The sequence below is a fragment of the Equus przewalskii genome, chromosome 4 (assembly GCF_037783145.1).
Source record: "Equus przewalskii isolate Varuska chromosome 4, EquPr2, whole genome shotgun sequence".
Taxonomy (NCBI): Eukaryota; Metazoa; Chordata; class Mammalia; order Perissodactyla; family Equidae; genus Equus; species Equus przewalskii.
Genome location: NC_091834.1, coordinates 88,114,479 through 88,133,222, shown reverse-complemented (window position 1 = coordinate 88,133,222; position 18,744 = coordinate 88,114,479). Strand labels below are relative to the sequence as shown.

Sequence of the window (18,744 nt, the reverse complement as noted above, 5' to 3'; positions counted from 1 at the left end):
TCATCTGATACACATTTATTAATGGGCCTATTAACCAAATTTTCCCCGTTACTCATTCAAAGGATACTGTCCAAAATTAGTTTAGTGAGAGCCTGGTATGCCGACAAATCACACATTTCAGATATTTGGTTGCAGGAAAAATCCACCTTCTGATGAGAAAAAGAGAACATATATCAAACTTCATTTTTCATTTTTATCTTAAACATAATAATTAATTGCACAAGAAGAATGTAGTTTTGGATGTGGGGTTAGAATTCACTATTGAAAATACACTCAGGCTGTCATATTTACCCATATGGAATCATCTTCTAAGTAGGATCCTTGTCTGTCCCCTTGAGGGATGCTGAGGAGGAGACCCCTTCCTTGCGGCCATGCAGACATCCTCGAAACCTCAACACTTTCAATTCCTGTAGCTATTTTCTCCGTTTTCAGCATTTACTTCAATTTTTCTTGATCTTCCTTCAGGATTTACCTCAATTTCACCCTTAGTTACCACCATTTCTTTCATTTTCTCTAATGCCTTGTAAACTCTATTCACTTAGTTTATATGCATATCTTGTTTCTCTTTTCTTTGCCTTTTCTATTTCTATCTCAATGTATTCTCCCATGCTACCCCCTAAATGCCAGAAAAATCTTTCTTATTCATCCCTCAGGCCATGCCTCTTCACTTAACACTCTTTCTCAAAACTGACTATTTTAGCAACATCAGTTGTTCCTACTCAAAAATATGAGACTAAAGAAAAGCAACATTAAGTAACTTTGTTTAATTATTCACCTACCGGCAAAAGATAAGCAAAAATGATTTCTTTTTTAAAAAGGAAAGGAAAACCCAACTTTTTTGAAGCCCTGCATTGATAACTTGCTGGGCACACTGCAATCATTTTCTGGAAAACCAGCAAGCAACTATACAATAAGCACAATTCTTATCTTTTTGTGCCCTTTAAAACTGTGATTCCACCCCAAAATATGTATCACGGTTACTTTATCAACGTATTAAATACTTTACTGAAAACTTTAAATACTGAATCAAAAAAAAATTTTTTTGAAAACAACGCCAAGGGCAAGAGCAGACAACTGGCTAAAATGATTACAATGTGGCAACAGAACTAGTCAGTAAAAGACAAGCTTGAGGACCATGGAAGAAGCAGAAATGTGCAAACAAAATATTGTTTGTAAAAACAATGAGGGGCTGGCCCAGGGGCTGACTGGTTAAGTTAGCGCGCTCTGCTTCAGAGGCCCAGGGTTTCACTGGTTCAGATCCTGGGCACGGACATGGCACCGCTCATCAAACCATGCTGAGGGGGGGTCCCACACGGCACAACCAGAAGGACCCACAACTAAAAATATCCAACTATGTACCGGGGGAGCTTTGGGGAGAAAAAGGAAAAATAAAATCTTAAAAAACAAAAAGAAATCAGAACACAAAATTTTACGCGTGTACAAACTGCAGCTATGTAAAATGCATACCATGACTGAAATAAGAGGTCAGTTTGGCATGATGTAATGAAGTTTCACATTCATTTTTTTTCTCTATAATAATGATGGACTATAAATAAACATAATTTTCCAGGCTTGCTTATAACTGATACTTTTTCATCAACACCGTTCATTCTTGTGCCATAACTGTGTCTGCTCGTATCTATCAGCTATACCGCTGTCGGGCCATATGCCAATATTGTGCCCTCTTCACACCTATGATATTAGGTCTGTGGAGAGACCTTAAAAGGCTTATAATATCGCTCTGACTCCCACTGGGAGTTCCATTGGAACCCAAGCCTTGTAGGAAGTACCCAACAATCAAATGAACCTTCTATACCTCCTGAGAACAAAAGCATTCCAGGAAATACAAAAAGTGCAAGAACAAGCCCCTGCTCTTTAGGAAATGTATGTTTTCTCTGGTTGCTGGCACGAGGCCTTACATAATAAATGAAAAGGAAACAGAGCTTTCCAAGAGGATGGGACGCTGTCCATGAGCCTGATTTACTGGGAAGATGTGGCTTTGGGTCTCAGGCATCGGGTTCAATCCCAGCCCTGCTGGCTCCTGGGAAAGATTAAGTAAGTTACTTAACCTTTCTAGACTTCAGTGTTCTCATCTGTGAAATGGGACCGTTCCAGCTGCCTCAGAGCTTTGTTGGGAGGATTAAATAAAATAATGCACTGAAAACACTGGAACACCTCCATCATTGCCTTTCAGGTTCACAGAGGGCTCACAGAGAGCTGAAGCACCTCCTCAGGGGCAGTCTGGAACTTTCTAAGCACTTCTCAAAAGTTACCAATACATTTACTCTTAATTCTTTGGGAGCTCGGAACCTTAGATGGGGTGTCCGATTTGTTTTTGTTCATTTGTGGAATCTTCTTGTGGGGGTGGGGTGAGGTAGGGTGTGAATGGAAGAACTCCAAGGAAGTTTTTCCCAGGGCAAGGGTCACGCTGGTGTCATGACTGACTCCCTGGGGTGGGGGAGAAGGCGAAATGGGACAGCAAAGAAGGCAGAGTTGAAACAGCCCTGCAAATACAATTCCTGCCAACCTGGAGACCATGTGGCCCCAGACTGAGTACAAATGGGCACTTGATGTGGCTTATTTGGACAAAGAGATGTCATCTTGGCAATAGCTATAATTTTATAGTGAAAAAACACACTACTGATAAAGATGGAGTGACGTGAAAGAACAGAAAAAAAATTAAGAAGGGGTCTCACTGGCAGTCTGGGGTAATCAGATTCTTAATTTCAAACAGATTTTGCATATTTGTGCAAGCCCCAGCAGAACACTTTGGATCTAAGTTAATTTGGTTTGTAAATAACATAAAACTAATGCATGATAAAGGGCAATGGTTGATGTCCATTCCTAAAAGTAACTTTTTGATGAAATATTTGAGTCCAATAGAGGAACATTCATCTTAAGCTTGTGGCAATGATTCCCAACTTTGTTGGCACTTTAGAGCCACCTGGGGGTCTTTTAAAAATTCCCATGCCCAGGTCTTACCTTGGACCACTTGAATCAGAATCTCTGGCAGTGGGATCCAGGCATCAGGAGGTTTTAAAACTCCCTGGGTAATTCCAATGTGCAGAAAAGCTTGGGAACCACTAATCTATGACCTCTCTGCTTAAGTGTGGTCCATGGACCAGCAGTAGGGGCATCACCTGGAAAGGTGTTAGACATCACAGTCTCAGGCCCTACTTCAGACCTACTGGGTCAAGAAGCTCATTTTCACGAGAACCCCAGTGTATCCATGTGCGCATGAAAGCGTGAGACACGGCACTCTACAGTATAGCAAGCTGCTCCATCAACCTCTGTTCACAGACCGTTTATTTCTGCCTCTGAAATGCAAAAGCAAGTTCAGAGAAGCAAGAATGAGGATCTGAAATCACTGGTTTCTAAAAAAACTAAAGGCTGGATAAATAAGGAGGGCAAAATTTGAGCGCCCCGGACATTTTTACACATTTTCAGGTATAAAATTGTTCTGCTATGATAAACATATACAAATAATAACTAGTATTTAGACGAGGGAGAGCGAACAGAAGGAAGTTAGTTCTTCAGTTTGAACTCTAGGTTTTCAAAGATCCCTAAAAAGATTATCTGTTGATAAACCATCTCCATTTTCCAAAATAAATGATACACGAATCCTTCTCCTTTTTTATTTCATCTCAGATACTAATATTATTTACCCCTACATCTTATTCTTTCTGAATTCTCTATTTTAGTGCTGTTTTGCTTATTAATATACTTTGCAAACTAGTTAAGATAGGTAGTTAGTATATTGATAAAGTCTACCTTGAGATTTTTGGGTGGCTTGAAATTGAAGAATGTAGTCAGTTTATTTTGAGAAGCATTAAGTTCTAGAAGATAAGGCATACAACTCACACAAGACAAATCTGGGGGAAAAATAAATACAGAATAAGGTAAGCCAATAAAATAAAAGTTATACAAAGTCATTAAAAATAGCATATGCCATATCAGAAAATTTTTAAAATTGTCAGAGGCAAGCACATCTTAGTCATTCCAGATGAGTGAAATGAATAAAAACAGGAGCGTGTGCAATGCACATATACACACACTGTGCACACACACAGTGTGGAAAACTCTCCATGAGCCTACAATTTAACCTTCCTCCCCAGGGCCTCCCCACCTCTTCCATCCCCCTCTCCAAGACAGCCAGGTAAAATACGACCGAGGCCGCCTCTGTGTCTCGGCTCACTCTCCCACAAGCTGCGATCAGTCAAATGCTTCAAAGATTGCCAGTCATGGAGGAAAGGATGAGGAACTAAAGCCTTAGACAATCCTCTTGACAATTAGTCCCTAAATAACCAAATTAGGTCTTTTCAGAAAGATGGAAAATGCCACAATTAGAGAACTTGCTTCGTTATAAATTAAATTTTGTTTTAGTTGGACTTAATCCTAAATCTCATTAATTATTTGAAGTGATTTAAATGATTGCTATTATTTTACTTCGACTGTGCATTGGTTCAAACACACATCTGAGTTTTGCATTTTATCCCAAGCAAATATTCTGAAATTCGAATACTAAGAAAAAGACTATAGTGCTAATATTCACTCCTAAGGAAATTGCATGTAAAGGATAAACATGGTGAAGTATTGTGTTGCCTTTCTTTGCCACTTTCCAGCAGATGCACTTGGAAGCAGCAGGAGGCATCAGGGAAGCCTCAGGAAGAATCACAGGATGCGGGTTTACTGTCTGTCTTCGCCAGTGACTTATTTCTCCACCTGACAATGGTAATAATAATGTCTCCTTGTCTTCTCATTCTAGGTCATAGACCCAGCAACTACACCTCCTCCAAGGATGTCCCTGGTGGGAGACTGGAACCTCCACACCAAGCAATGTGCATCTACCTTTCACCAGGTGGCAAAGACACATCCAGCCTAGGAGAAGGAAGCAAGGCGGAGCGGCTGGGGTTGTGCCCTGGAGTGGGTGGAACAGGCAATGTGAGGGTCACCTCCCCACCCACCTCCTGCAACATCTTTCCCTCTCAAGGGTCCTTGAGGCCAGAAGATCCCCACCAATTTCTACTTCACTTCTCTGGTCTAAACCACACCCTTCTTTAGCCTGTCTTTTTTATGAAATCAATCTAGGAGGGACAATACATTGAAACATTAACACTTGGGTGGGAATTAGTGAGTGAGCCCAGGGAGGCTGCCTGGGAGGGGAACCCTAAGGAGAAACTGTCATTGCTTTGCAAGTTTTGCCTATTTGTCCATTCTGAGCTCAGCTCTGTGTCTGCCAGGAGTGGTCTCAACCATTAATTTCCACTGGCCGCCATACTCCCATCTTTCTCTGGGCAGGTAAGTGCTGTACCATGGAGTTCTGTCTTGAAGCAAAAGGAGCAGCTACCATTTAGATAAACAGATGGCAAGTACAGTTCATACTTTGTAGATGGCCAATGCTTTCAGTGTAAATGGCCAAATCACTGACAGAAAAAAATCCACGGTCTGGGTTGCTGGCCGTCTAACTCCGGTGGGCCCGTTCATTCCCTATCAGTGTAGTGACCTCTGTGTCCACCAGATGGCAGGAGCTCCTCACGTCTACATCTGTGGTTCTCAAAGTGTGGTCTTGGACCAGCAGCATCCGCTTCACCCAGCAACTAATTAGAAATGTACATTTCAAGTCCCACCCCAGATCTACTGAATCAGAAACTGTGAGAGTGGAGCACAGCCATCCATGTTCCAACAGCCCACCGCCCCAGGTGATTCTGATGCAAGTTGAAACTTGGTCTACCTCAGATCATCCATGAAGCTGTCCTCACAAAAAGAGAAATATACTGTACTTAACACAGTGTGTTCTCAAGCACTTGATGAGTTAATCAAATGGGCCATAAAAGATTAAAGAAGACTGATCTGAAGAGGAAAGCCTCGTTGGCAACTGTGGACTCCTTGCTCAAGCGGCGAGGGTATGAAGCCACATTTTCCTCTTTGCTAGCACTAAGTGTTGTTGAAGACTCCCACCACTCTGCAATTCCTTATCCAGTAAATGAAACCAACCCAGGAGATGTGGGGCGCAGGGAGAGGTCCCACCAGCAGCACTAAAAAAGTCTTTCCAATGCTATGATATGTGGCGCTTGCTTTAAAATAACTCTGGGGAAGGGCGGCAGGGAGGTATAGATGAAGAGGATGGGCCAAGGGCGGATAATTATCGAACCTGAGTATTCACTACAACCGTCTCTCTACTTGTGTACATGTTTGTAATCTCCCATAAGGCAGTTTTATAAAACTGGAATAAAAAAAATTTCAAAAACAGTAGCATTTTAAGAATTAAAATATGCTAGAATATTTTTTAGTCATTGAAATGAAAGTGGATTTTAATTATTGCAGTCATGTGAGTGGAAAAAATTAAAAATGAGCCAGAGAAGACCATATCAGCAATATTTAATTGTCATAAAAAAGACAGGCTAAAGAAGTGAGTAGAAAGATTATCAGTCAAGAAAGCAGATCAGAAATAAGGATTTGCTTCCTCCCCTAGAAGTCTAAAGAAAAGAAATTGTACACTTTAACTTCAAATAAGTTCAGAAAATTAGAACCGAGGATTAAGTTTTGAAGAAAATGTGACTAATGTCACTAAATGTGAACAAGGTGTCACAACATATATGTTATATAGAACTAAAAATGGCAGAGTTAGAGTTAAAAGGATCAGCTAAATATCCAGAGACAGTAAGAAGACGGGGAAAATTAACTTGTGAATTCCTGGTGCTCACACAAGAACGGAAGTAGCCAGCCAGGATTAAAATGCAGGTGCAAACGCAAAATAAAGAAAAGAATTCATTAAAGGAAAAACGAAAAAAGACCAAGTCATCTACACTGAATAAACTAATAGACGGAAAGAAAAGGGAATCATCAAATATTCAGGAAGTATTAAAGAAGGAACAATTCATCTCTTAAAAGGAAAAAGCAAAGCAAACCTTCCATCTGGTACTCTCCAGTATCACCGAGTGCCTCTCAACCACAAGATAAGATCACATGTTTGCTGACCTGTGCTGTTTTCTTTACTCATTAGTCATTGGTGCCTTTTTTACATGGAAAGCAGAGGCACAATATATAAATTGATCCACAATAGTACTTATATCAAGTTTTTTAGCATTAAACTATATTACATACTGCAAAGCTTAAATTTGGAAATAATTCAGTGATCCATCAATTTACTAGAATGACAATTACGTACCTTCAATTTTATTTACTGAAAGATCCAACTTCTGTAGGTGAACATATCCACAGAGAATGCTAACGTCAATTAAATCATATCCCTAAGAAAATGAAAGGTAAAAGCCTTTAATGTTGTTTTAACAGGTTAGTACTAGCCTTCTCATGACATCTAGAAATAATAGTTGACAAAAGAAATCCAAGGGGGCTGGCCTGGTGGCATAGTGGTTAAGTTCGCATATTCCGCTTTGGTGGCCTGGGGTTCACCGGTTCTGATCCTGGATGCAGATCTACACACTGTTTGGCAAGCCATGCTGTGGCAGGTGCCCCACATATAAAGTAGAGGAAGATGGGCACAGATGTTAGCTCAGGGCCAGTCTTCCTCAGCAAAAAAAAAGAGGAGGATTAGTGGTAGATGTTAGCTCAGGGCTAATCTTCCTCAAAAAAAAAAGGAATCCAGAATTTCTTTCAAAAGTAAGGTAGAAGTGAGAGAGCAAAATCTGAAGCCTATTACTAATAGGATCTCAAAACAGACTACATACACCATCAAAAAACGCATTCCTCTGAAGAAAATAATACCTTAGAAAATTAGTGTTGTTAGCAAGAAGAAAATACAACCTGAAAAGGCAAATTAAAGTGGTGTCATGAAGACCTTTACAGCAGAGTTCTATGTTAAAAAAGCCCCACACATAATAGCGATAAAGCCAAAGCCTTTATCTAGCAGGAGAAAAGAAAAAGCAAATGCCTAGAATTTAAATGAAATGTTAAAGAGAGCTCACACCTAATTGGGAGATCATTAATAACGATACCACCTACACTTTCACAGGGTTCATTTTCAACGAATTTCAAAGCTCTCCTACAATAATCTCATCAGATCAAACAAACCTGAGATCCGTAGGGCAGATTATTTCCAATTTAGAGATGAAGAATATGAGGCACAAAATGTACGTAAATAGCCTAAAATCACCTAGCAAGTCACGGATAGAGAAGTGAGTCCAAGTCTCCTGAATCCTTGTCCAAGACTCTTTCCATGAAATCTTGTGTGGGGATCAGAATTTGCCACCACAAAATGTGTCTCTTTGGCTTGATTAATTTTAAGGACAAAAGATGCTGAAAGAAACTTTGATCTTTCCCCTAACTGCCTACAAGAATTTAAGACAGAAGGCCTGCCCCAGGACAGGCCATCACCATAGACAGCTCTGGGTACAGCAGACTGGGAGGATACTTGCTAAGCCCATTTTTAACAAAATTCTCTCTCAGGTCACACTGTCTATAGACGGCCCAGCAAACATTTATTTGCCAAACACTTGCATTTCCATCTCCATGTGAATTGCCTTCCTCCCCTTTGAAGTCCCAAACCACTACCCACAATATCCTCCTTTGTGTTTAGCTGAAAATGGTATTTAAGGTGGTGGCGTCTGCCATTTTGGCAAGTTATTCATTCTCCTGAGTTTCTCCCATGTGTACATATTCTTAAACTTTGTTGGATTTTCTCCTGTTATTCTGTCTCATGTCAATTTAATTCTTAGATCAGCCAGAAGGACCTAGAGGGTAGAGGATAGTTTTTCCTCCTCTGCACTGGCTTCTAGTGAACTTCAAGAGGAGCTGGAGGGGAATTTGGTCCCTTGGAACAGATTCACATCACTGGTTTATGTTGTGATGTCAGAATCAGAAAAAGCCAACCAAGGAAGTGTCATTATAAGCAAGTTCTCAGGGACTGGCCAGGTGGCACAGCAGTTGAGTGCGCACGTTCCACTTTGGCAGCCCGGGGTTCAGCAGTTTGGATCTCAGGTGCAGACATGGCACCACTTGGCAAGCCATGCGGTGGTAGGCGTCCCACGCATAAAGTAGAGGAAGATGGGCATGGATGTTAGCTCAGGGCTAGTCTTCCTCAAAAAAAAAACTAAAAAAGCAAGTTCTCAAATACAATAATGATAAGAATGTTTAATGATGGCCACTAGAACAGTAACAAATAAATACTTACTGAAAACCTACTGTATACAAGGCATTGTGCTTAGCGTGGTGAGAAATACAATGATGAAAGAGAGCCATACTGTGCCCTTAAGACACGTAACTTTGAAAGCAGAGAAGCTAGGTACATAAGTAATAAGAGAAAGTAAAAAATAACACATAACATAAATAAGATATAAGGGGAAAAGAAATCACTAAACCAGGCACCCCTGAGAAAGTGTATTCAGTAAGACAGGTTATTAAGGCAAAGTAATTCAACATGTAATATCTCAAATGTAAGGAGGTCAGTGGCAAAGTAAGTTAAACTTCAGTCCATCTAGCTGAAATAAGATTTAAAGGATTGCTGTTTTCTATAGATCAATTTAAGGCATAGCACTACATACATAAGCAGAATATTGATTGAAAGGGAGTTGTGTGGGATGTGTTGGCTGCTGGAATTACCTACCATTCCAATGCCTAACAGTGCAATGCACACAGGGTGCTCCCTGTCTGCTACTGCCTGACGGGATGAGTCATCCACAAAATGTTATAAAGTGAAAACAGTAAAAGATTAGAGCCTTAATATGCTGTCCTCAAAGGACACACCGTGGAACCAGCATGGGTGAAAAGAGCTTAACATTTCTTGGATAGTTTACTAGTTCAAATCCAAGACAGAAGAGCCTTGCTATGAATTATCTATACTTTAGCTAAATTATGGTGCTATGACAAAATTTCAGTACACTTTTTTCACCTATGTATCTGCATTTACTCTGTGGCTCTCCAAGGAATACTTAATGCTTTACAATATAAGGAAGCAAGAGGAATTTGCTTCCTAGCAAAAATAATAAATATTTTTATTTATATTTCTTTAGTATTTTATTTTACTATTTTATTAAATATTTATTACTAAATATATTTATTATATATTTAAATATATAAATAAAATAAAAAATAAAACTAATTTTTTCCTAGGACTATGGAGAAACAAAAGAAGGAAAGAAGCTAAAATACTCTGAGTACTCTGTTCTTATAGCTTCTCTTATGATAAAACTGGAGCTAAGATTCTGTGCTAGTATCGAAATCTTGAAAATTGATGAATAAGAATTTTTTTCTTCGTTAATAATAGGTATCTTTTGGAAAGGTAGCTCTAGCTCAAAGCTATTTATTTCTTGACATGCTTAGAGGGGAAAAGTCAATACCAAAATACTTTGTTCCCTTGGATTCAGATATAAATTTTTCGTCCTGGCACTGATCAGAGAGAAAATTCTTAAAGAGTTTTTGATTGGTTTTACAGAATCAAATTCAACCTTCTGGAAAGGAGGCACTGATTACTATAATGTAGACTACTTAAGATGAAAGAAATAGACTGTGAAGGGAATGGAAACAGAGGAATTTGGAGGGCTGATTGCTGGATTGGCCAGGCTCTTTGATGTCTGACATTTACATAAGTAACTCTTATTGCCAGTCTCCAGCAAATGAAAGACTCTGAAATTTGGGACCACCACAAAAGCTATGAGTACTAGAGAAAATGGATATGGTCCAACCAGCGTCAAGATGTAGCCAGCCAATGGCAATGTTGTCATACTCACTGATAAAGTTAGATTGAGGTAGACCTGCTCGGTCCCAGAGCCTGAGCGCCCCAATTGGTGAAGTGCCCCAGCCACGACATCCTCTCTCAGGACCCCATCAATTTCCTCCTGCAAAGAAACCAGAGAGCTAGGTGAACAAAGAAAGGGCTTCCGTTGGCAAAGAAACTATCTAATTCATCGTATCCACCACTTATTTAGTATACTACCTATCCAGGAGCGGAGCCTTCCAAAATTTACCAGCCCCAAAGAAAATTCTGTGTTAAGGACACAAATATTATGAATAATTAAATAAATACCTATCAAATCAATGTTTTTATTACAACTGAATTTTTAGGTGGTCACTTACATTAGGTATTCCAAGTGGAATGAACACAATAGCAGTAGAAGCATCAGCATTAGTAATTATAGCTACATTGACTGAGTGCTTCTCTGTTCCAGGCACTGTGCTAAGAGCTCTCAATGGATAAATTCATTTATTCCTCTTGAGAACCCTGAGGTAGGTACTCTTAGCTCCATTTTACAAATGAGGAAACTAAGGCTTTGAGATGTTAACTTGCCTGAAACCACATAATTAGTATGTGACAGAGCCAGAATACAAACCCAAATCTGTCTGACGCCAGGGCAGTTTTAACCACTACACTTAACTGCTCGCCCACACCTCAAACAATCATTACCTCAAATTAAGGCAATTACTTCTCTAAATTTGGTATTCTGGAGAAAACAGGTCCCCAGTTCACTTCCTATTGGCTAATTTTGCTGGATTTATACAATTTGTAAGATTTATTAAAAGGGCAATGACAATTTCCATACGGAGGTTGGCTCTTGGTCTGCAGACATCTGTGGACCAGTGATGATCTGACATGCTCCCCAATACTGACAAACAGAAGAGACAACAGGTGAGTCGGTCCTAATGTTTGTGTGTCTTCAACTCCATAATGACCAACACATTAACAATGACATCAGAAGGAGGACACAAAATACAGAAATCACACCAGTCACACCAGTATAACTAACCATGACTAGTATTTGGACTATGATAGCAAAATACCCATTTCCAGGTAATCTATATTAATTCAGGAACCAACAATGCTGCTCAGATTGCTGGTACTGATGACATAAGTATGTAGGCTTGTGCTAGTGTAAAGAGTTTCTTTCCCCCCAGATTTCCACTACCCTAGGGAAGCAAATTATTGCCCACATTGAGATAGCATCCAGGCTTTGGGCATGGGCAGGCTCGGGTGGAACTCCAGATCTGCCATTTTGGATGCATGACTTTGAGGACGTAAAGTTTTCTCTGAGCCTCATATTCCTCATCTATAAATAGGAAATGTTATTACTTTCCTTTAATGTTTTGGGGAGAATGAATAAAAAAGTGTATGTAAAGCTCTTAGCACAGTGCCTGGAACACAGCAAGTGTTGCCAATAAATGATAGTTGTCACTACCAATTGACGAAGTCGGAAATTCCATATCGTAATGTTTCATTCATCCATACCAATCAACTTGTTCACAAAGTGAGGGAAAGATATCTACTTTTCTAAATAAAGTTCCAATTTCTTATATAAGGTCTGGGAAAGAAAAGAAGTGGGGGAGTGTTATCTTCCCTGCAAAACTTTCCACCTAAACCTCTGTAGTTTACCTGACCCACTCCCTCCATTTCCTGGAAATGAGAAGATATTGCATCCCTCACTTATAGTAGGTGGATGTCTGTTTCTCAACATAGCCATTGATATGGAGACAGGCCACATTGTCAGCATTTTCCCAGAACCCCAAGGCAAGACCCCCCATGGCAACCCTATCACACCTCCTTTGAGGTTCCTGCCATTTCTCAGTATCATGCCTTTCCCTTCTGGTCTTTGGTCATTTTCAGACCTTTACAAGCCCTATCCCTATCTTGGGTGGCTTCAGAATCCCTAAGGATGGCCATTCAACACCCCTACTACTCCAAGCGCATGCACATACGCACATTACTTTCCCAAGTCCAGAAACCTTAAAAATGGTCTCCACCCAACTTCAGCCACTCACTCCCATGGCGATGCCCTGGACCTACTCATCATGCCAAACTGCTCCACCCTAGAAACCTCAGAAGCCAGTATTCCACTTTCTGATTCTACAACTGCCTATCCTTCAACCTTTCCAACACCTACTGAACTTGTTCTTTAATGACAACAAAATCTCCAGTCTGTTCATCCTTCTCTTTCTCAGAGTCTATCTGTCCCCTCCTAACTATATTTCCTTCCCTAATGCATATCCCATGGACAATTTCAGCATCTCTCTGCCCTCAAGTCTCTGATTTCTTGTCCTCTGACTGCAACTACTGCATACATACCAAAACCTGAATCAAGATCACAATCAACTGCTGCGCTAAGGCAGGGATTGTGTCATGTTCATCTTTCATTCGGGATAAAAATCTGTATAGCATGCCAAGCACATGCCAGCCACTATGCTCCACTCCATGGAGAGAATTATGAATAAGATATGGTGCCTATCCTTAAGGGATTTACAGTTCAATCTGGGAGACAGATAAGTACATAAGCAATTTCAGGAGTTTGATAAATATTACAATACAGGTAGAGTGCTTTGTCTAGAAGCAGTGCACCCATTTTATGTTAGTTCTAGTGGGAGCAGGAGGTTAGCAAAGGCTTCCTGGGGAAAGAGTGATTAAGTTGAGACCCAAAGTTATGAGTTATTCTGGCAAAGGGGAAGAAAGGGCAGGAAAAAAGAGCCAAGAAGGGTCTTGCAAGCAACAGGGGCAACATGTACAGAATCCCAAAGGCCAAGACAAGCGTGGCCCATTGGGGAAACAACAAAGAGTTCAAAATAGCTGGAGCACAAAGTGGGAAGGGGGAATACAGCACCTAGTACATGGTGGGCACTCAAATATGGGTTAAATGACCTAATAAACCTACTCCTCTCCCTGAGCTGCTGAGTGGGCTGGGAAGGGCCCCACACCCATGCATGCTGGTGCCACTCTAAAGGCAACTTTTAGCTGGACCTTGATGCTATTAGACAGTCTCCCATTCTTCGTCAACTGCCTTTCAACTCCCCACCTTGGCTAGTCAAGTCTTCATCACTCAAGATGCATGGTGCCTCCACTCCTTGGTCCTCACTCTTAGCTGATGCCCTTCTCTTCTGCTTCCAAGGCAAAGTAGAAACAATCAGACATTAACCCCTCAATGTTCTGCACCTGTCCTAATGCTTCTCTCTCAGGTCTCAGAGGAAGCCTCTCCTTCACACTCAGGGCCCCACTCCCTCTGTTTCCTCAGGGACCTTGCTCAGGGACCATCAGTTTTGCCCTCTTTCACCTGTGATTTCAACCTGTCATTCTTCACTGTCTTTCTCCAACCTGTCACTTCTCCAACTATACAAGTATGTGAGTCTCTGCTGTCCTAAAAAGGCTCTCTCAGTCCTGCATGTTCCTGCAGCTGTAGCTATAGTTGCCTTCAAAACCAAGCTCCTCCAGAGTTACTGTTTCATCCTTTAGATCCCCTCTTCACCTTTATTCACTCTTCAAGTCACTTCAGTTAGGCTTCTGCCTTTGTTGCATCACAAAAACCACATGGGCAAGGTCTCCCAGGAACCTCAAATAGGCAAAGCTAGGGAGCACTTTTTAGGCTTCTTCCCACTTAATGTGCTGGCAGCACAACCCATTCCCATGTTCTCGAGACTCTTTCTTGCCTTGGTTTCCCTATCAGACAGCTCTTGTTTCTTCTTTTTCTCTTACCAGTCCTTTCCAGTTTCCCCTCCCTGATTTCTCTTCATTGGCTGGCCACTTAAACACCTGTACCCCTAGACTTCTTTCCTTGGCCCTCTTCTTCACTTCTCCTCTCTTCTCTTCCTGGATGATCTCACAGACTCCAATGCTGATGATTCCCAGGCCTTCTACCCTGATTTGCAGAGTCCTCTGATTCATATATCCTGTTTCCTATTGAAATTAATGGCCTTAACATCCTCGCAGACCATGGCATAGACCTGGCAGTCATCCTAGACTTCTAATAGTCAGTTAGTAACCATCTCTTCTTAGATATTTGAAATATGTCTTCATCTTTAGCTTCCCCACTCCCACTTCCATTGCCTTAATCCAGACTCTTGTCTCTCCCCCATATATATTGCTAGAACCTTGTCACTCATCTCCTTGCCTCCAGACTTACTATCCTCTAATCTAATCCCACTCGGCCAGCAGAGCAGTTCCCCACTGCTTAGAGACTCAAGTCCACAGACCATATAACAGCACAAAGCCCTTCACAATCTGGTCCCCACAGCTGCCTTTTCTGTTCTCCCCTCTAACTCATCAGGAGGAAAGGCTGCCATCTGCCTGCCCACACACCACCTGTCCACTCAGACAGGGTCTACTTCTCTTGAAATCTTCCATGATCCCTGCAATCTGGCTGTCAACTGTACACATCTCTGTATATAATACTTCACATGCTAAACAGCTATGATTTACTTACATTCTTATCTCACCTTGAGAGCAGAGGCCACGTATGTCCATGATCATGTTCTCTTCTTCTTCTATTACGACTGTCACTACTAAGGATTAATTCTATAATATTTTGAGAGCCTACTCTGTACCAGACACTATATTAGGAACTTTAACATAGAGTTTCTCAGTAAGTTTAATCTTCATAACTATCCAATGAGTAGGCATTATTACCCACAGTAAGTTACTGGCAAAAAGTGGTTTTCATGGATCAGACACATATCATGGGCCCAGACACTTCTTCTGCCCTATTTAGTCAGAGTGCTTCCCACATAGCAATCATTCAATGAATGTTTGTTCAATGAAGGCTAAATTGATTAAATCATTTAATGAACTGTAGTTAGCAGATAAAAATAGGCCAATTATTTGTATTGTAACAGTGTAAATAATATATGATGCTAAGTATTTTACATATAGGATCTCATTTAATTCTTACAACTCTCCTATGAGACAGGTATCATTATAATTCCCATATTACAGATGAAACAGAGAGAGGCGAAGTAACTTGCTCAAAACCTCATAACTAACAAAAGACTTTACACACATCTTTCATTCCAAAGGCAGTATTCTAAACAACTGGTCTGCACTACCTCCCTGAAGCTCACAAGGGCTTTTGAAGTCTGAGGCTAATTGCGTGATAGGCCCTCAGTACTCATTGGGACCATCACAGCCTTGTAAATCTTAACCGGGCGAGGATATGGAAAATAAATTACTGAACATCAAAGTCCAAATGTTTCCTTTTAAAACTTTTCAGTCTATTCAGCCTATTAAAACTAATTGAGACATTATAAAAAGCTAAAATAGAATGTGACAATGCAAAATAAATATTAATATTTAGAATGTAAATGGAAGAAATAATAAACTTTTTCCACACACAGCCTACGAGCCAAAAAGAATAACTAGTTCAAGTCAACCCCCTCAATGGTTTGTTGATGGCATACTGAAGACAGATTAACAACGGTACTAATGAATCCCCAGCCGAAGAGCACGCGTTAATTAGAATAATAAAGTAAACGGTGATTCATTTGTGAATTCCTCTGGGGTGGAAGCTGGTGGAAACCACACAAACATCTCAAAGTTCTAAAAACACTGCTAATTTTGCAATAGTCACTATTAAGAATAGCGAAGTAAATAACAGAAGACGAACAACAGAAATAATATTTTTCTCTGGTCCACTTTAAGCAAAATGAATGTAATCAGCACATGTGGAAAGAGATAGAAGAAGAGGAAAGACAAAACAGGGAACAAGGGTGGAAAAAATGGGCCAAATGTTGAAAGTGAGCAAAAGAACATTATGAAAGACGGGAACCCAAGTGGGGGAAGAGTGTACATGTTTCATGGCTGAATCAGAGTAACAGAGAACATTGCAAGTCACAGAGGGGAGAACAAGAAGAAATAGGACAAATGAGGAAAGTACTTTGTGAAAGAGAGCAGGCATCACAAAGAGAAACATGTTTTACCTCGAGGAGGAGAGGCGGCTAGAAAAGGTGCAAAGATGCAAAGAGGGGAAATCAGAAGAACATCACAGAGTAGGGATATTGGAAACATTCGATTTCTCTGTGTTATATATACTTCTGAAAAGAATTTGAAGCAATTTATACTATGAAGGAAAAGGAAAGGGGAGAGAAAAACCTAATCTAAGAAAAATATTGATTCTGCGTTTCCTGGCAGCCAAGACAAAGGGAAAACCTAATAGTTTATTGAAAGGCAGCAAATCAGTTTATGTTTTTGAAAGAAAGTAAATAATATATCAGAAGCCAAGAGAAGGAAGTGATGTGATGAGAAGTGGAAAGGGACAAGACCACAGGCAACAGGGTAAGGAAGGAACAGGATGACGATAAGTGTAAAAAAGAAGTGGGATTGGGTGGTGGTTAGAACATGTATTGTAGAAAAGACAGAATTTGTATTAATGTGAAAGGCAAAGCCGCCACTCTAGGCAATACACATGGAAACGCTGAGAACATTTCCCACATCCTAAAATACTCCCACAGTGAACTGGCTGTTTGAACATTCTATGGCTCCTTTCTGGGGTGTGTGTGTTGCTTGTATAATGCGTCATATGCCCCTGGCAGAAGTAATATATTAAACTTTTAAGTCATTTAGTCTTTGGGGAAGAACTTACATTATTTCAAGTGAGTAATTTTTTTTTTCCTGGGGAAGAAGGATGAAGGGACCAGAAGTGGGGGAGAGCGTTGGAGTACTTCACAGTCCACAGGAAAGGTGGAGAGGATGCCAAAGACGAACTCTGCCTAGTCACAACATATGCACTACTGTGAAGGAATCATTTTGAAAAAGTTAAAGCCGTAAGTAACTTCCACACAAATAGATACTTTTTCATAACGGCACTGTGTAAGCTGACGCTTAAGAAACCAAATGTGCTCCTGAAAAATAATGGAGATACTTGGAGGTATTTCAGGCAAGGGTTGAGGAAACGGGGTAACAGAAATGGGAAGAAGAGACGGGGAGCCTCGGAAAGGTCAGGAAAAGGCGCTCCTGGAGGCGAGAGGCCAAGAAATGGGCTCAGCCTCGGCCTGGTGCGGGGGGCGCCTGGGGGCCGCGGCTGAAGGAGCAAGGCCCGACGGCCGGAGAAGGGAGGGAGGGGATAGGCGATGCGGGGGCAGGCACACCTCCAAATTCGGCATTTCGGATTCTGAGGACTCCTCGGATTCCGCTTCGGTCTCTCCCTCGCCCTCGATCTCGTAGTCTCCGTCTGCGTCCCACTCCTGATAGCGGCGACCGAAATGCTGGAGCAGGTAGGAGGAGGCTCTGAGCAAATTATCTTTCGGTCTCTGCCCCATGGGAAAAAAAGACGGGCCAGACTGACGATCTCTCTCTGAACGCAACAGTACCGACTGGGCTCCAGCTCGTGAACTGCCTAAGCCTCCCTGGAGAGAGGAAGGCATCGGCCGCTGGGGATCTCTCCCGGAGGTCGCCATCTTGTTTACCCGGGTTGCCTAGGAGACACCCGGGGAGGAGGCGCCGCCAGGGATTCTGGGAGCTGTAGTCTCCGCCCCTCCGCGCGTCCCCGCTGTCTGTGTGCTGCTGGCGTGCGCCTTTCTCTTTCCTTTTGTGTACCTGTTCTATTATTTTTCTCTTTTTAGTCCAGTCAGTCACTGGCTTTGTTTCTTTTTGCTTGTCTTTCTCGTTTTCACCTCTTTTCTCCGCACGCCTTTTCTTTGTCTTCAACTGTTTTCTCCCGACTTCAAAGACCGTCATAGATTTTTCATACTACCCTAAGATCGCCTCTGAGCCTCCCATCCTGCTTCATTCACAGAGGCTCTTTCCACAAAGTGGCACTTTGGAAGTGTTAGAGGTCTCTAATGCTATCTCTCCGAAAACTAGTAACACTGAAACATTACTCCACGCAGAGCGCAGTGTTAGGAGATGAGGGGGTGCAGAAATGAAACAGAAGGCATGGCTCCTGTACGTATGATTTAATTGCGAATAATAAAGTAAAACTACCAGAGGATGACTGAGAGCTGATTTGTAATTAATTTACAGTCTCCAACCTCCCACACCCACGCACCACCCGTGCCGTGATAAGCCATGTCCTTGGGGAGAAAAACTGGCAGTGGTCTAAC

General features: G+C 41.3%; 1 protein-coding gene across 7 annotated transcripts in view; it reads right to left on the bottom strand.

The window, feature by feature from the left end:
- Positions 1 to 18,156, bottom strand: part of LRGUK (leucine rich repeats and guanylate kinase domain containing) — a 108,990-nt gene extending 90,834 nt beyond the window's left edge. For all 7 annotated transcript variants that reach the window (XR_011539585.1, XM_008520779.2, XM_070617742.1 and 4 more), the window contains exons 1-5: positions 17,791 to 18,156; positions 10,686 to 10,793; positions 7,169 to 7,250; positions 3,772 to 3,872; positions 68 to 149 (exon numbers count right to left, since the gene is read on the bottom strand). Coding sequence is in view for 6 of the 7 variants with exons in the window: in XM_008520779.2 (XP_008519001.2) it covers positions 68 to 149; positions 3,772 to 3,872; positions 7,169 to 7,250; positions 10,686 to 10,793; positions 17,791 to 18,099 (682 nt within the window). In the remaining variant the exon portion in view is untranslated. The remainder of the gene's footprint in view (positions 1 to 67; positions 150 to 3,771; positions 3,873 to 7,168; positions 7,251 to 10,685; positions 10,794 to 17,790) is intronic.
- Between the last annotated feature and the right edge of the window lie 588 nt (positions 18,157 to 18,744).